At 47.9% G+C, this 19,151-nt stretch overlaps 1 protein-coding gene across 1 annotated transcript in view; it reads right to left on the reverse strand.

Moving 5' to 3' along the window:
* Positions 1–753: 753 nt before the first annotated feature.
* The window catches only part of KIF3C (kinesin family member 3C), a 35,692-nt gene continuing 17,294 nt past the window's right edge, over positions 754–19,151 (reverse strand). The window contains exons 2-8 of the mRNA XM_077152311.1: positions 15,463–15,564; positions 14,733–14,855; positions 13,373–13,491; positions 12,893–13,009; positions 3,729–3,837; positions 3,395–3,567; positions 754–3,229 (exon numbers count right to left, since the gene is read on the reverse strand). Coding sequence (XP_077008426.1) covers positions 3,136–3,229; positions 3,395–3,567; positions 3,729–3,837; positions 12,893–13,009; positions 13,373–13,491; positions 14,733–14,855; positions 15,463–15,564 — 837 coding nt within the window. The 3' untranslated portion in view covers positions 754–3,135. The remainder of the gene's footprint in view (positions 3,230–3,394; positions 3,568–3,728; positions 3,838–12,892; positions 13,010–13,372; positions 13,492–14,732; positions 14,856–15,462; positions 15,565–19,151) is intronic.

Below are 19,151 nucleotides of genomic sequence, written 5' to 3' on the forward strand. Positions count from 1 at the left end.
GCCCCGCAGCGCAATCACGACAGGCCTGGGACTCCACAGACCTCGGTGCCAAGGCCTGATCCAGAGGCAGGGGGGCTCTCCCAGCCCAAGCCCCGGCTCCCTGCAGCGCTGCTGGCATCTTGCCGGCCATAGTGCTCCCAGGTGCCAGGGTTTAGGTCTGCTCATCTGTTTGGCAGTAACTACTTTCCATTTCCTGTAAGACCCCCCTCACCTTTCGGGGAGCCAGTAGCTAGAACCCAGAGGGTTGCGGCAAGAGACCCTGGGAAGAGAGAGTAAGGGGAAGCTGGTTGTTAAAGCTCTTCAATGTGGCACCTGCCAGGTGCCAGGTACCTCTGGGGGCTTTACAAGAGCCCTTTCTTGTCTTCCTTCCCTGTCGGTTGGTAAGCAGAGGTGCAGAGGGGCGTATGACATTGACAGCTCATATGCACAGGACCCAGGCACTTCTACATCAGTGAGTAGCTCAGAATTAATGGTTGGGGGCCACTAGCCTAGACCACGAGCCACAGCCTGACCAGAAACTTCCAAATGGGGCTTGGGATCGGGCCCCAGCCCTGAAGAGCACATAAGTTCCTTTTATTGAGCAGCCATTGAGCAGCCAGTTTATTTCCAGGGAGCTGATAACTGCAGTTGGGCTCCATATACTCTTGAACCACCACTGGAAAAGCAAGGAAAGGAGAGGAGGGAGGAACAAAAAAGGGAGGAAAACTAGGAAGAAGCCAAACAAAGGGAACAGAAGGCAGGCAACCAACTCCGTAACGATACTCATTCCTTTATTGTCGACTGTGTTAGTTTGAACAGGGCTGGGACCTGCAGACTGCATCTCAGCTCAACAGAGAGGCCTCCATCCTAAGCCAAGGGGACAGAGGGTAACATCTTATATATATATTTATATATTACATATGTCCTGTATAGTCATATGTATAGAATGGGCCACCTGCATTGTTACCTGTTATCCCAAGTAAAGACCATAACAACAGACAGGGAAATTTGGTCCTGATCAAGGCCCTTACTTTGTCAATCAAATATCTTATACATCAAAAGGAAAAGGAGAGAGACAGACTGAGATCCAGCCACCCCCGGTGGCCCTGTGCCCAGCATAGCTTATGCTGAGTATAGAGTGTCCCCTGTGGAGGTAAACACACACACACACACATACACACACACACACACACACACGGACACAAAACCGCAGGCAGGAGCTCCTCCTCTGACCACACCTGGGGGCCCAGCCCGCAGACTGGGGGGGTGAACTTGGGTTTATTGTGCTATAAGACTGTGAGGAACGAGTGACCAGACAAGGGGGAGTCGACGTGTCCACGTGGCGAATGGAGCGACACGTGCTGCTTCATCCACAAGGGAGAAAGGGGTCAGTGGGACAGACTGCTCCACACAGCCTCGGAGGACCCTCTGTGCCCAGGCCACCGGGGGGACTCGCACATACACCCCCATCCCAGCCGCAGCCAAACCTCTGATCTGACTCCTGAGTCTCAAAAATCATTCCTTGGACTCTCATGAAAAATGTTATTTCCTTAAAGGACAGGAACAAAGGGCAATCGAGTTGCCCAACCACATGGTCCAGTAAAGACAGCGGAACTGGCAGCGTCTTTGGGCAAGACTAGGCCAAAGCTTGGTCCTTGGAGCAGAACTTGAACTGAGTGAGAAGGGCTCACTTTCTGATGGACAGAGACGAACCGGGTCATCAGCTCCCTCCACCTCCAACCCACCATAGTTCACATAAGTCAGTCAGTCTCACAACTTCACCCCAAAGACAAAACTCTTGGTATTTTAGGAATTGGAGACTCCTCCTGTTTTGGCATTTTGAAATCTTAAATCACTTGCTTTGCTTTCATGATTACCCCTTCCCCTCTTCCACCAAAATATACACTTAAAAAGTAAGTTGATGAAAATTATCCTCTTTATATATATATAGATAGATAGATAGAAATTTACTTATCACTTTAGATACCTGGAGACATCTTGGGATGCCACAAGGGGAGGTGAGAGAACAGCTTTCAGGACCAATTTGCAAAACTACTGAAGGAAGAGTCAGTTTTCAACAAAATGGTGCCCCCCAAATGTGATTCCACGACAGAGGTAACAGGCAAAGCTGGCAGAGACTGGACCTGGGCCTCCTCCTGTGCTAAATGAGGGGGAAAGCCACAGGGTTAGGTGCCCTCTGTTTAGCCAGCGTTAGTAGGAGATTAATCCCTCCCACACAAACTGAACTCCAGGCAGCTGCAGGGAGGAAAGACCAAAGCAGGAAAATGCCTTGGGCGGTTGGCATGATGGCTCATTGTCCAAAGTTACTCCTGAGAAGGGACACAAACAAAGAGACCCAGAGGAAGGACTTCCATTGATGACCATCCAAGCTGGCTCAATTATGCCGTTCCTTTCCCTGCCGGGCCTGAGGAGGCAGCAACTGGTTGGTCTGCAAATTCCCATCCAGGTTGGGGAAGGTGGGAAGGAAGCAGTATTTGGGAAGCCATGAGTTCTTGCCAAAGCTGGAGATGGTGGGCTATGTTGGTGAGGCCATTTAAGTCCTTGAAAAAGAGCCCGAGTGGCCGAAAGAGGCTGTCTAAGCCCCAGAAATTGGAGACTTCTACTCTCCTGGCATAGCAGAGCTCTCTCCACTGGGAGCACACGCCCAATACTGTCAAGATATCTCTTGTCTTCAGTGGACACCCAAGATGTTTCTAGTCCCAGAAAGTGCTTAGGAGCTGCTCACCACCAGCGGAGGAGGAGATGGCGATTATGGAATGGAACAAGTAGAAAAAGTACTCTCTTCTCAGGCACAGGCCACCTTCCCTTCTGGGGGCAGCAGACATGGGGAGTAGCTTGAGGGCTCACTGGGGAGATCTAAAGTCAGAAGAAAAGGGGGCTACGCAGTGACTACTGCAGGCCCAGACAGCTCAGTCGGGGATATCTTCCCTATACGAACTGAGCTCCACGAATAAATAACATTAATTAAATAAAGGAGGCTAAGAAGAGCAAGCAGAGGCACCATCTGCCAGATTCTTACCCCTTCACGCACGCGCACACGCACATGCACACACACGCACGCACACAAGTGGCAGGTGAGATGATCCGAGGCTGACTGCCCCCCGCCGGGGTCTGGGAGCCTGGCTGTGAAGGCTGTCACTCATGGTCCGGCGCTGTCGTGGGGCACAGAGAAGGAGAGGCCAGCGAGGCATGTGTGGTGGAGGGTGGAGGCCGCTGAGGACCCTGGCACCTGCCGCGGGGGGATGAGAGGGGAGTTTAGGGAAGTGTGGGAAACAGAAGAGTGGGCTCATGCCTTTCCCCCACCTCTTGCTGCAGGAACGTCCCCCACCCCTCACCCCCCAGCCTCTTCAGCCTCAACCGGCCAGTGGGGTCCCCTGCCCATGGCACTGCTCACCAGGATCTGGACTTTCGGACTTTAGAAGTGGAAGGCCTTTCGAGAAAGCTGTCCAACCGCATGAGCCTCTCCACGTGTAGTGCACGGGGATCCTGTTCTTGGTCGTGAGTGAATTCCATCTCAAAGACAGCTGGAGGGGACACGTCCAGCTCCAGAAACATTATGTTTTCCGCCTGTGGTGGGAACAGCATGCCAGATGTGGGCACAGACCCCAGTGGCTGAGCCTTCCAGGCATGCAGTGAACACTGGGTGCGGTAAGGGTGGCAAGGTGGTTGGAGGAGGCAGAGGCTGCGTCACTTCCCACTTCTCCCCCCATCTCTCCCCAGCCTCTTACCCTGTACCTGGGGTGGGACCCCATTGCCATAGCAACCCGAGCATACTGGCTGATGGGCCTCTTGTAGCCCACAGCAGAAGTTGGCCGCTTCTTCATTTGGCTGTTATTGCTGTAGGGAAGAGGATGTATTAGAACGGATTTCTTTGAAACACGAAGCGAAAACAGTATCAGGAAGAATCGAGTATCACTCAGGTAGCCGGGAGGCCCTGCAGACAGCAGGTTCTGGAATTTTCTTCTCCTTGCTCTAATACAACCTGACAACTGAAACTAGTGTGACCTAAGGAGGAACATATGTCTCCACTCCTGTTTAGCCAATATTTTTCCCACAATAAGGAGGGCTGACAGAGGGATGGAATGGAGAAAAGAAGTTCAATCTCATTTTAGCTTTCAGATTCAGATATTAATTTCACATACTACACAAGACCATTGCTGATTGGTGACTTTGCTTTTCATTTCTCTTACGGGAGGCAATATAATAAAATGGCTAAAAACACAAGCCTTGGATGGCAAGGGTCCCAGAAATAGCCAAAAGAATCTTGAAAAAGAAGAACAAAGTTGGAGGACTCACACTTCCCAATTTCAAAACTTCCTACAAAGCTACAAAGCCATAGCTACCTAGACACTGTGCAACTGGCATAAGGACAGGCACTGACATCAAGAGAACTCAATGGAGAGTCCAGAAACGTCATTACATTTATGGTTAACTGATTTTCAACAAGGGTGCTGAGACAATTCAATGGGGAAAAGACTGTCTTTTCAATAAGTATGTGCTGGGACAACTGGATAACCACACGCAAAAGAATGAAGGTAGACCCCTACCTCACACCATATACAAAAATGAACTCAAAATGGATCACAGATCTAAATGTAAGAGCTAAAGCTATAAAACTCTTAGAAGAAAGCACACAAATAAATCTTCATGACCTTTTATTAGGCATCAGTTTCTTAAATACGACATCAAAAGCACAAGTAAGAAAAGGAAAAATAAACACCATCAAAATATAAAATGTTTGCACTTCAAAGGATACCATGAAGAAAGTGAAAAACATAACCCACAGAATAGGAGAAAATATTTGCAAATCATATATCTGCAGATATATATACATATATATAAAACTTTCACAAATCACAATAAAGACAAGTAATTTCATTAAAACATAGGCAAAGGATCTGAACAGATGTCTCTCCAAAGAAGATATAGCACATGAAAAGATACTCAATGTTATTAGTCATTAGGGAAATTTAAATCTAAACTGCAACAAAAACTACTTCATACTTACTGAAGTGGCTATAATCAAAGAGACAGACAATAACAAGTGTTGGTGAGGATATGGAGAAATTGGAACCCTCGTATATTTCTGGTGGTAATGTAAAATGTGCAGCTGCTTTGAAAAACAATTTAGTAGTTCCTCAAAAACGTAAATATACAATTACCATGCAACGCAGCAATTCCATTCCTAGGCATATACCCAAGAGAACTGAAAGCACATGCCCAGACGAAGACCTGTACCTGAATGCTCACAGCGGAGTTCATACTAGGCAAAAAATACAAATAACCCAAGAATCCATCGAGGGATGAATGGATAAGCAAAATGTGGTATATCCATACAATGGAATGTCCTTTGGCAATAAGAAGGAATGAATATATACTACAACAGGGTGAACCTTGAAAACATATTGCTAAACAAAAGAAGCCAAACAGAAGAGACCACATATCCTATGATTCCATTTATGTGAAATGTCTGGAATAGGCAAATCCATAGAAATAGAAAGTAGATTAATGGGTGCCTAAGCCTGGGGGGGCGGGGAAGGCAGGGTGGAGAATGACTGCTCATGGATTCAAGGTTTCTCTGTAGGGTATGGAAAATGTTCTGGAATTAGATGGTGGTGATGGTTGCACAACTCTGTGAATGCACTAAAAACAATGAATTACATGCTTTAAAATGATAAATTTTATGATATGGAATCTATAGTTCAATAAAGCTATTAATAAAAGAAAAATCTCAGACTTGGCTTCCCCCCCCCAGGTTTTTAAAAGGTACATCTCCTTTGACCCAGTAATTTCACTCCTAGGAATTTCCCTAAGGAAATAATCAGAGATGGGACAAAGATTTACATGAGGTATATTTTCTGCAGCATTATTTACAACTGCAAAAAAAAAATCATAAATATCTTAGATGTGCATCAATGAGGAACTGATGTTCATCCTGGCTATGTGAAGGCATGTTATATAGTCATTAAAATTTTAAGAGCCTCCACATTGAGGTGAAAACTTCACAATATATTAAATGAAAAAAAGCAAATAAAAAGATGAAGACTTTGTTGTTTTGTTTTTGAAGAAGTTTATGTATATGTGTGTCTATACATAGAAAAAAGTCTGGACTTCCAACAAAATAGTGATTATCTTTGGGTAGTGAGATTATGGGTGATTTTTATTTTCTTCGTGCCTTCCTGTAACGTATGAATTTTTTACAGTAAATATCATACTTTATATATTATTTCGAACATCCAGAAAGCCACACAAAATAATATATACCTGTAACCTACTATTCAGTTTTGTCAAATCTTATTTTGTCATTCTTACTTCAATTTTTTAAAAACTTCATTATTTTAAGAAAATTTTAAACCTCCAATTCCTAGTCCTCCCTCCCGAGAGTTAATCACTCATTTCTGTCTGGTGCTTAATCAAAGTCACGCATGTTTCCATACTTATTGATATATGTATGTATTCATAACATATATTGTATTTGAGTGATTGCTAAATTTTGTACTCTATGTAATTTGTACTCTTCTGTGTGTTCAAGATACTCTCTTAAATATCTTTACGTAGCTCTAAGATCATTAAGACTTAACTACATTGAATATCTCATGGTTTCAAAGTACCATAATAAACATTGCTGTTCTCTTGGTGATGTATATCCAGGTTGATTTTTAATTCTATGAAACACAGTGAATAATTCTATACAGGTATCTTTGTGTACGTGTTCAACAGTTTCCCTGGGGTATGTATCCCAAAATGGAATTACTGAGTTGTAGGGCGTGTGCATTTTCAACTCCACTAGATACTGCCAGATTGCCTTTCAGTGTGGTTATATTTACACTTCCACCAGCAATACATGAAAGATTCCAATGCTCTATATCTTAGGCAGCCCATGGTACATCAGACACGTTACTTTCAGTCAACTGATGACTCTGATATATTACTTTTATCATCCCAAACAATCAAAAAAAGAAATGAAAGAAAACAAGAAAGCTATTTCCGCTTTTGAAAAAGGGGACTCTGCCCCATACAGCTTTGTTACCTTGGGAAATGGCTTTTAATATCCCTGAGACTCAGCTGTAGAATCCCTATCCCATAGACTTGTTGATACTAAACAAGGTCAGCATTTAGCATAGAACACCGCACCCGCAAAGGTTCAACACAATGGCAGATGTGATTATTATTTGTTTCCAATTCCACCTGCTAATTTCAAGTAGGGATACAAACGAGCAAGGAAGAAGCCAAAAGGCAAGACAGTTTAGAGGTGAAAGAGGAAGAGAAACAGGCCGAGTGACTGACAGATAGGACATTCTGGCCTCGAACAGTAGAACAAGCTGTGCAGGAGCCAACAGAACGATGCTTGCCTTTGCAAGGGGAAGTGATGAGAAAAATCATTCTTGGGCTTCAACTCATCAAGCATATAAAGGAGGGCTGGGTCCCACTTAGGTGTCCCTGCAGACCCCTTTTAACACATAAAAACAAGGATGGGTAAGGAGATGGACGCCCCAGCTCTCTGCTGCCTCTTAGCCTACAGAAAGGGGGTGTGGGAGGGAATACGGCTGCAGGTGCTGCTTGGGGAAAATGCAGGACTGTCCCCTCTAAGGTGGGACTGGGGATCAGTAAAACACCGCCCTTTACAAAGTGCTTCTACATATTCCACTGAACTTTGCAGCAACATCCAGGTACAGCCTGGGGCCAGAGAGCCCTCGGAAGGCTTCAGGCTCCAGGTAGAGAGCAGAGGGATGGGGCTGGGTGAGCAGGGCAGCGGATCAGTGCGCATTGGTAGCCTGACCCAGTAAAGATGCCAGGGCTATTCTGGGTGGTCTGGGGGGTGGGGTGGAGGGGGAGAAGGGGCCGGGGGAGGGGAGCCTCTAACTGGGACACCAAACTCCCCTGTCCACTCCCTCTTCTGCCCCAAGCCTACTTTCCCCAATGGATCCCTCTGCAATGGGCAGATTGTGGGCACTGAGGCCTGGCATTCATCACTCCCCCACATCTCCCAAGGGAGATGCTGCAACAATAGTTATTGTGTGCTTACTCCATCCTGCAGTTCTTCTAGGATCTCACTCCGAAGTGCTGACTGCTGTTATAGTTTTTTTTTTATCCTCAATATTAAAAAGCCAGTTTTCAACTCCCTCTGAGAGGGCGGGCACGATGCTCATTACGGGCTCTGTGTAATCACCCCCTTTCCACTGCTGTTCTGGAAACAGGCACCCAAACACCGTGGGGTGTATTCTCCTTTCAAACCCTTCACGGGCACCCAACACAACAAATGAGACTTTCTTCCGTGCTCTGGCCGCCCCGTCCCTGCTGGCCTGCTGTCCATCTCCATTCACCAAAGTCTAAACTCTCACTCCCCTTCCTTCTCGGTTCAACCCCTGCCTCAGGCTGCTTGGTCAGTTTGCACACAGGCCTCTGCAGCCATCCGGGTCAGGGCTGAGTGTGCTCTCGCTCAGGTAAACTTTGCCACTGTAATGAAACCAGTTTCATTTTCTTTCCTGACTCTATTTAGGGTAAGGAATGCTCTCCCTTTAAACTTGGAGGCAGTCTGGGAAAGAAAAAAAGATCTAAAGCCAAAGCCAAAACAAGCCAAACTGTCCTTCCACGGCCTTTGTTAGGGTTGGAGGCAGGCTGACTTCTCTGGAGTGTCCAGAATCCTCACCCTGGCTCAGTGGCTGGACCACAGTCACTTACTGATAATATCTTATGTGCCCAGCTCCGGCCTGGAACTTTATGCCCATGATTTCATTCGACCTGCAGAGTACATATGATCTCCACTTTAAGGGTGAAGAAGCTGGGGTTCAGAAAAATGAAATAACTTCCTCAGACTGTTCTAAATACAACGTCCAGACTCTTCCTACTGCACCATGATGCGTCTGAAAAAACTCTAGGGTGGCTGGGGTTGCAAAGGCCAAAGGGCGACAATTACTGGTAGAATTTTCTGGATTGCCAACCACGCACTAGGAACATGATGAACATATAACCTTACAAGACAATTTTGTATAAATGTAATTAAAAATAAGGTCCATTAGAAAAACTACAGATAGAAGGTCACAGCTGTAAAATAGGTAGTACGGGAGCTGGTTATAAAAAAATGGTTTTTCAAAGTAACTTTAACATAATATTCTTTCTAACTGTGGGAGGCACCTCACCTGAAATTACTGGGTATCTAGCGAAAGTACACAGAGGCAATGGAGAAAAGAGAAAAAGAGACAGACATTCAAAATCAGTTGATTTGGGCATGTCTCCGAGTGGGGTGACCACAGCTCCTGCTTGCACAGTGGGCGGTTAAGAGCGTGTACGAGACTAGGTGCCTGTAGCTAGAAGAGCAGGAGGGAGAGAAGTTTTCCAAGCAAAAGCTTTCTAAACAGACAGCATGACTGTCGGTAATGCCCTTCAAAAATGCTTTTTTATCTCCCAATTCTAAGCAGCTTTCGGGGGTCTCATGCCCAGAATATGCCCGAGGCCAGAGTCAAGCAAAATATTCCATATTTGACCTGAACAAATGGAACAATGCCCCGATTCGTTAAATATGTCTTAGAGAGAATGAGTTCTGTTGATTGCGTTATGTTGCAAATGGTGGAACATGATGCTGAGGATAAGGTCCTCTCTTTCCAGCGCTCCCTGAAATGGGGAAGGCTGTGTTCAAACACCTCCCCGTGGGCCGGATGCTCTTAGAGAGGGCTCCAGCTGCTCCCGCTGCCAAGGGCTGCTCCCTGCCCCCCTGTGCGCAATTAGAATCACAACCGGGATTTCAGTTGCGATGGGACTGTATTTGCTTTATTCTAACCACCAATTCCTAAATTAAACAAGTGATTTTTAAAATTTATTTCATATAAAAACGTTCTCGATTCATTTTTGCTTTTATTTTCTTTGTTCTTTTTATTGCTGATGTTTTTAATTCTGTTTAAATAGTTTTAAATACTGCATGGGCCAACTGTGGGAGAAAGGGAGGGAGGAAAATATATTTATATATTTGTTAGTAATTCAGAATGGCATATAATTAGTTGATTCCCTGGTATACATTAAAAGTCTTTTCAAAGTCATTTATTTCTTGGAGTTCTTTCTTTGAGCATCGTATAACACTGTTGCTATAATTTGTATTTCAGTGCACTAGAGAATACTGGTATGCCACAATTGCCTTAATATCATTTACCTTTACACAGATATACTTTGAATAACTTCTCTATGAAATATCTACTGTTTATATTCTGAAAAGATACATACTTATTCTGTACAAACTGGCTTGGCTAACCCTGGGCTAAAAGTTTAGAAAAGTTTCTAAATATATCTTCACCATCAAACCTTTGGGGAACTCAGTGCAGTTGGGACCCAGCGCAGGAAGCTGCTGACAGGAGACGCAGACTCGGGCTGATGAGCCACTGCCTGTAGCTTAGTGGCTAAGACAGGGGTGATTCTCCCCAAAGAACCGTGGAAAAGACAACATGCAGAGGTAAACTGAGGCAAGATGCTTCTGAGGAATGATCACGCCTTCAAGTTTTCCAACAGCAAAGACAAGATGGAACCTTTCTCTCTGTGTATTACCTTCCTCGTGCAAAAAAGGATGAAATGTGAGGTGGGGAGGGGGAATGGGGGATTAAGAGAAGAGGGGGAGGGTAGAAAAAAAGTCTCACAGCAATCACAGGTCCTCCTTTGTTAGCTCAGCAGCCTGGGGACCGTCTCAGGCACACAAAAGTGCATGTAAAGAGTACAAATTTGCCTTTAATGCAGACAATAGGGATAAAAGAGACAATGAAGAAAGATACCTAGCTGTATTTTAGAACACATCTTTCTTTTAAAAAGCCATTACTGGTATCTCCTCTACAAATTATTTAAAGTGTGCAGTTTTAAGAAGGCTGCTTTAAATTCTTGCCATGCTTTAAGTTTATAAAAATCTGCAAAGGGCTTTTCAATCCATGATGCCATTTTTGAATACACACAAAAAAGTTTGTTCTCTATACATAGGAAAAAAAAAAAAAAAAAGGAAGGGTTATGCCCAAATGCTAGCAGAGACCACCTCTAAATGGAGGGAATTTTCATTCTTTCTGTTTAACTAAGTTTTCCATAATGAAAACATACTACCTTTACAATTAACGGAGAGTTATTTAACAGTTAGAAGATGAATTTGAAACAATACTTAAAGGATAGAAATTCACATTCATTAAGCAGAAACCTTATCTTAGCCTCAGGAAAAACATCCACCCAGCTTTGCGTTTGGATTAGGTGCTAAAACAGCCAGCTCAATGCAAAATTGTAGTGACAGTGTTCTGAGAAATAAATCAACTGTTCTGCAGCATGAAACTGCAAAACTCAAACCAAGATCCTTTCTCAGTTACAAATTAAAGGAGACTGAAGAGGGACGACAGTAATCCTGGGTGGGGAGTGGGGAAATTACCATAAAGGACATTATTTGGGTAACTGGCAAAAATCAAATGTTGTTCCTACGATAATAATACTGGATCAATACACAATTTCCTGAATTTGATCACTGTACTGTGGTAATGTAAGGAAACATCCTCATTATTAGGAAAAACAGGTAAAGGGTCAGGATGTCTGCAACTTAATCTCAAATGTCGAGAGTGGGTGGGAATTAACAAAACAGGATGTAGTAAAGAATTATCAGTTGGTGAATTTTGGTGATGAGTTTATAGGTATTCTCTGTACTATTCTTGCAATCCTTAATTTTCAAAGTAAAAAGTTAAAGCACACATGCCTTCTCAGGGCCCTCCCTCCTCATGTTAGGCTCTCTGTCCCTAGTTGAGTACGCAGATGACACTAGCACATCCCCTGCAAAGAAACTCCTCCGCCAGCTAACTGAAGAATTCCTCTAAGCACAAAATTACGCAGCCCTACAGAGCAGAGAGCTCACCAGCACCTGCCTCCGGCAGATGGCACTGGAGTAGTGGTTCTCAAGCCTGGCTTCACGGCAGAACCTCCTGGGAGCTTTGAAAAAAACACATGGAGGCCTGGGAGCCACCCAAGACTCTCGAAATCAAATTCTCTGGAGCCCGATACACAGGTGACTTTAGCTGCAGCCAGGGTGGAGAATTTCTGCATTCGACGATGTAATGATCTCCACTTGGATCAGAAAGGTAGAGCATAAATCCAAAGTGACACCACTGCAAATCTCCTCTCCTCCTGACGGCCATTTATAAATTTGCACAGCGCCCGTCACCCTGGACCTAGAACCAGCCTTTCAGAAAGGAGCCAGTTTAAGTAGGACCCTGATATGCAGTGAGAAGCTGTGGACTTTCCGCTAGCTTCCCACCCCCAGCTTTGGGGAGAGTCCTCCATATCTTGGCACTCAAACTCCTAAGATAGAGAGGGGAAGAATCTCTGGGAAGTGTATCCGGCCTCCTAAGAGCCTACGTGTAGAGATTTGCAATGAAGGGACAGCGGTAGGGCTGGAGTCAGCCGGAGTGTCTGGTGTCGCTCTTCCCGGCGACCAGCAGAGGGCGTAGCACGCCCAACGAGGGCCGCAGGCTGCCCTGGAGGGCCCGGGCGTGGGAACAGGTGGAAATGCCTCCTCTCGGCGCCGAGCCCCGGCAGGCGGTGAAGACGGACTCGCACCCCTACCCTGCGGCCCCGCTCTGTATTTCCCACTAGACTGTTAGCTCTGGCCGGGTCTGAGTTACCTTCTGTCTGCCGAGTTTCTCACGGTGCCTGGCACAGAGCAAGCGCCCGGCTGATGTTAACTGCGGCCGTTTTCCGGGCCAGACAAGCGAGTTTCCACCAGCACCGGCCGTGAGCTCGGGCCGCGCTGCCGACAGGCCCCTCCTCCCGCGCCGAGGCCCCTCCTTCCCCGACACCTCCACAGAGCAGGGCCGGAGAAACCTGTCCTCCACCCGTGCACCCCCCAACCCAGGCCCCTCAACACCCCCAGGCCCCCGGTACGAAGACTCACACTCCGGCCGGCACGAGCGGCTGGAACTTCCACTGCTCCTCCTCGCAGTCCAGGAAAAGCCGGTTCATGATCTTGTTCTTCTCCTCCGGCGGGATGAAGTTCTCGATTATTAGGTACCTGGGTGGGGAGAGGAATCGGGAGTGAGGGGCCACTCGGGGCGCGGGCGAAGACGCAGAGGGCACAGAGGGCACAGAGAAGCGGAAAAGCCCCGCGTGGTGTGCCGGGGACCCCTGTGGGAACTGCGGAGCCCGAAGACCACTGCTCAGCCCAGAGAGGGCAGGCTCGCGAGCCTGGGCTCATTGCGCATTTGGGAACATTCCTCCCAGAGGGAACTCCAGAACTCGGACCCATTTCTCCTCCCTGGGATATGTTCTGTTCCTAAGATATGTGGCTCCTGGGCCTAGACAGACAGAATGAGGCCTGCAGGAAGGAGAGGGGCGTGGGGGGCGGCCCGGGCAGAAGGGGGTGGGGTGGGCCTACTTGAGCTTGAGCTCCCGCGTCTGCTCGTTCTGGGCCTCCTCCAGGTCCTGCCGCACCCGGATGTACTCGTCGTGCTGGTCCTGAATCTCCGCCTTCACCGCCTGCAGCTTGGCGTAGAGCTGTGGGACAGGGGCGGCTCAGGGCTGCACGAGGTGGCCCCTAGGTCCCAGCCGTCCCGCCTGGGTCCCGAAGGCTGCAGGCTCAGGGTCTGCCAGGCCCGTGCTACCCCAGCACGTGTCGGGACAGGCTGTGGGAGGGAGCACCCAGCCCCTACACCCGGGTCTGCCAGCCGCATTGCCTGAGCACCCAGCCCCTACACCCGGGCCTGCCAGCCTTGCCTGAGCACCCAGCCCCTGCACCGGGGCCTGCCGGCCTCGCCTGAGCACCTAGCCCCTACACCGGGGCCTGACAGCCTTGCCTGCCTGGCTTCCAGCTGCTCAAAGCATCACAGACTCTATTCACATTAAAACTGGAAAGGACCAGAGGGTCCCTTCATCATGTTCTCTTTCATAGATGGGGAAAGTGACACCCAGGGAAGGGCCGGGACAGAACTAGTTAGTAGGCCTGGACTCAGGACCCAAGTATCAGGACTGCTAGTCCAGGGCTCTTGTGAGACCCAGAGTGCAGGGAGGGGAGCAACCTAAGGGAGTTGGAAGGAGACCCAATCCATCCCTGCCTCTCTGGGGTTCTCAGAAGTGGGGGTGTGGAGGGTAGCACTGACCCTTCTGTCCCACCCTCCACCACCTAAAAGGGGGCACCGTGGTGACTGCCCCATGGCTGGGCCTCTGCCTGGCCTGCTGGGACAGCCACGCGGCTAACCCTAAGGGCTCTCCAAGTCCTTCCCAGGATCCACACAGGAACCTGCGTCCTGCCCCAGGTCCTCATCTCATGGCCGTGGCTTTCCCTTGCCATGGACTTTTCAGGGTCCCCGTGAGCAGGGTCTCATCCCTTGACATGTCCCTACGGGCCATCGGGTTCCCTTCCTGAGCTCCCCCAGACTCAATCTCCTTTTCAGGCCTCCTTGCCACTCCCTTGGCCTTGCTCCAGGCCCAGCTATCCACGTCGTGACTCACTGGTCACACTGTAAAGGAGGAAGTTACCAGGACCCTGAGGACGGCAAGCTAGGAGCTGGAAGTGACAGAGTTCCTGGCCCAACACGTCCAGCCTGGCCCTACCCCCAAGCCAGGCCCCTCCCCACCCCTGCTCGTCACCCCGGCAGCCCCAGCAACGTAGCTCAGGGGCTCAGCAGTTCAGACAGAGTGGGGCAGGGGCTCTGAAGCTCCCCATGGCGGCTGCTTGTCTTCAGCAGAGGCTGCTGGGCCCTAGCACACCTCAGCTCCGTCCTGCTGAGAGGCCTCACCTTCTTGAGCTTCTTGGTTTTGACCTCCACCTCCTGCTGCAGGGACGTGTAGGTGCCCCGGAGCTCCATGGTCTCCTCATCTCGGAGCATCATCTCCTGCTGCATTTCCCGCTCCCGGCGTTTCTAGGTCAACACAGGGCAGAGGAGCTTGCAAGGGCAGCACGCATTGGGAGAGGGGTAAGGAAGTTCAGGGGACTGGCTCCCTTGACCTGGCTTTATCGTTGCTACAGGTGCCAGGAGGGAGGGGAGGGCATCCCAAGGCCACTGCTTCTGTCCCATCCACAGATGGCCCCCTCTGAGCCCTTCTCTCACCACCCACTGTGCATGGACACCCCAGCACCACAGCTTGGCATGCTCCAGGGGGCCAGCCAAATGCAGAGATGCCCATCACACTGGCTCCAGGCTGCCATCCCCTCTCCCCAGTATTGTGGTTTGATGGGTAAGACCAATAAGCCAAGGTTTTTGATGACTGAGGAAACAGTCCTACACTTGGCAAAGAACTCACACCTCCGTGGAAGGCCCAGGAGTTCGCACCAGCTACCCTGCAGAGGCTGACATCCCAGCCAGCCACCCACTTCCTCTTGCCCACCAACTAGCAGCGGGGTCTAGGCAGCAAGTCTCAGATGCTCAGCTCCGGAGATCCTGAGTGCATGATGCTTATGGCCCCAGGCCCCCGAGGCCCGGCCTCCAGGCCGTGTGCCCGAGGAGACCTGGAATCCGGCAGCCCCACCTGCTCGGCGATCTCCTGCCTCTTCAGTTCCAGCATCTTCTGCTGCTCGTTGGTGTGGTCCATGATGTTCCTGCCGCCGATGAGCAGCTTGCTCTCCATGGCCTGGGGACACAAAGGGGGCCACAGGTGGGTTTCTCAAAGGGCCATGTGTTCCCAGCTTGAGAAGCTTTACCCTCCTACTCCCCCAGCTCTGTCATCCTTACAGGAGTGGCCATAGATGTGTCTCAAATCGGGGTGGGCACAGATTGTGGCCTCGTGACCCTCCATGGACACAGATTGTCCCCTCCAGCCACTGGGGCCCCAGCACAAGGCTCCCGTTGTGGCCAGGACCATCAGGTAAGGCAGAGAAAGGGAAGCCGTGGGAGCAGAGCGTTCTCTCTGCTTGCTCTGCACAGAGAGAAGGCGGTTCACCCACCAAGTGGAAACCACTTCTCAGCAACCAGGCCCTGCCATGCCCAGGAGGGAAGCCCACGCGTTAGCTGGCTGGCTCCCCACTCAGGGCGAGACCATGCCACACAGACAGCACAAAAGGGGCTAATCTTTGGCTGAAGAAAAGGGCTGGCCTTGGATTTAAAAATGAAGGGCATTCTGGACAGAACAGTGAAGGAAAATGTCAAAGAAATCGTCATCTCGTAAAACTCAGTGAAACTTGTGCTTGACAGTGACTGTGATTTGTTCCAGGTCTTTCATGAACTAGAATAAATGTATGACATTATTACAAGGAGTTAATAATAGGGTGGTATATGGGGGGCAGGGAAGCACCTATTGCAAACTATGCACTATAGTTAACAGAATATCTTAATACTCTTTCATCAACAGTAACAAATGTACCACACCAATGCTAGAGGTCAATGATGGGAGGGTGACAGGGGTGGAGAGATTTCTAGCAGAGTCAAGAGGTTGTCCTGGAGGTTATCTTTTTGCATTGAATAGATTTCCTTTTTAGTTTATGGAGTATTGGAGTGGCTGGAGGGAAGTACCTGAAACTGGTGAACTGTGTTCCAGTAGCCTTGATTCTCAAAGATGACTGTATAAAAATATAACATTTACAATGTGACACTATGATTGTGAAAACCTTGTGTCAGATGTTTCTTTTATCCAGGGTATGGACAGATGAGTAAAAAAATATGGATAAAAAGATGGGTCCCTGGTCCAGACAAGTCCTGAAACCTAGAGGGCCCAGCCTTTCCAGAACATCAACTAGTTCCATCCCCCTATCCCATATTATTGACAGCCCCTTCCAACATGAAAATGTTAGGACAAGAATAGCCCAAATTCCAAAATAGCCAAAAAGGCAAAACAAAACAAAACAAAAAAAACCCTGAAAAGTGGATAGTGGAGTTATACAGAGAAGGTCAGGTTTAACAAATGAGTATGAGTGCTGAATCATTATGCTGATATTTCTCTTAACCTCCAGTAGCTTAGAGCCACTAGAAATAAAAACCTAAAACTACGGAATTGTAACCCATACCAAACTCTGAAATATGTTCCACAACTAACTGCTGCAATGTATTTTGAAATTTATTGCTTTTATGTATGTATGTTATTTAAACAGGAGGAGTATAACAGGGAAGATAGGATTTAACAAATGAGTATGATTGCTGAATCATTATATTAATATTTCTGTTGGTCTCTAGTGTCTTGGAACAGCTAGAAGAAAAAACAAAAAATCATGGGACTGTAACCCATACCAAACTTTAAAATCTGCTCTATAACTACTTGTTAAAATGTGCTTGGAAAAGTATTGTTTTTTTGGTCCATATGTTATATTTCACTATCTGAAAAAGTTAATATAAAAAAAGTTTTACCCGTAAGGGGTAAAATAAATTGGACAGATGGAAATACTAGTGGTTAATGAAGGAGAGGGGTAAAGGGTATGGGATGTATCAGTTTTTTTTATTTTTCTTTTTCTGGAGTGATGCAAATGTTCTAAAAATGATCCTGATGATGAATAAATAATTATGTGATGATATTGTGAGCCACTGATTGTACACCACGTATGGACTCTTTGTGTGTGAAGATTTGGCAGTAAAAATATTAAAGGAAAAAAACAAAAAAAATAATAATAGGGGTTGGGGTGAGGGGTGGTAAGGAGTATTGGAGGATTTGGGTTTTCATTTTTATTTCTTCTCTGGAGTAATGAAAATGTTCTAAAATTGATCATGGGGGGTACATGCACAACTATGTGATGATACTGGGAGCCAGTCTACTTGGATGGTTTGTCTAGTATGTGAATATATGATACTAAAATTGCATTGAAAGAAATCGTCAATTTTGAGCCCTAAATCACTGCAACGAGGGGCCCCAGAAGCAGCACAAGCTTTGGAGACAGCCATAGAGCCTGAGGTTCGCTCACTAACTGGAAGGCCTCTTGTACAACACTGGCGGTTCTGCACAGCCAACTGACGTCTACCGAGCACTGTTTGCTCAGTGCTCAGCTGAGCTCTCCGACAAAATCTCCACGCTCACTAAGAGCATTTAAAAAGTGAAGAAATTTAAAAATAATAATAATAAAAAAATAAAAATAAAAAGTGAAATTGACGTAAGTAGCCTAAGTTGCTGTGGCTAGGAAGTGGCAAAGTGCTGAGACCTGAAAGCCCCCAGCCCAGGTGCCAGGCACGGATGTTCAGGGGGCACCTGTTGAGTGGGAAGCTTAAATGGTAATTGGATTTGTGCAGACTGTAAATTGTGGCTACATGAGGTGCATTGTCATGGCAGACGCTGTGCTTTCCTGTGCTCAGGAGCTTCCGGACTTCACAAATTGAAGGTTGGTGGCTCAACCTTCAATGGCACCCTGCTCAAGCAAGACCCTGGGTGCCATTCTTCCAACAGTACATGTGCACGTGATGTCTCTGTGTCACGTATTAATTATGGCATGTACATTGTGTTTCTGACATAACACTACTGTACACTTTATAGACTACAGTATAGTGTAAACATAACTTGTATATGCACTGGGAAGCCAAAAACTCTGGGTGACTCGCTTGGTTGTGACATTCGCTCCACTACAGTGGTGTGGAACCAAGCCCACAATATCTCTGAGGTACCCCTGCACTGCTAATGAGGGGGTGCTGCTCTGGGGCCCCTCAGCTGTCCTCTGAGTCCATCACGGGCTTCCTGGAAGGTCGAAATCACCTTGAGTCACCAGGATAACTTGGCTGCCTCCCCAGTGGAATTTTTCCCAATGGAACCAGCTGACCTGTCTGAAGGCTCTCAAAGCTGAGGGAGCTATCGGACGTGGGGAGTCCCACCACTGGGGACAGAGCAGAACAGGGGTCAAGGGTCACTTTGGGGAGGTCAAGGTCAGACTGTGTGCGAGTGCCAGAGGATGCCAAGTGAAACTGGGCCAACAAGAGACACAGGGCCTCATGCTCACCTCACACGGCGGAGGCCGAGGCGAGACCTGCTCAGGGGATGGGCCTTGAGTCCAGACAGCAACCCGCAGCTACTGCCAAGCTGTGCCCCCCCACCGCAAGAGGCCTTGCTCCTGGTTACTCATCTCACCACCTGGCAGCCCCACCTCACAGGCCTGAACCAACCCTAGGTTCCTCCTTCTCACTCAAGGTCGCACCTGCATGGCCTGACTGTGGCTCCTCAAATTCCGGCCTCTTGGGGCCTCACTGTGATCCCTGCCCTGCGTCCCGCTCACCACACACACGTGCTCACTCGTGAAATCCCCTTGGACTGCC

This window comes from Tamandua tetradactyla, chromosome 3, assembly GCF_023851605.1.
Source record: "Tamandua tetradactyla isolate mTamTet1 chromosome 3, mTamTet1.pri, whole genome shotgun sequence".
Taxonomy (NCBI): Eukaryota; Metazoa; Chordata; class Mammalia; order Pilosa; family Myrmecophagidae; genus Tamandua; species Tamandua tetradactyla.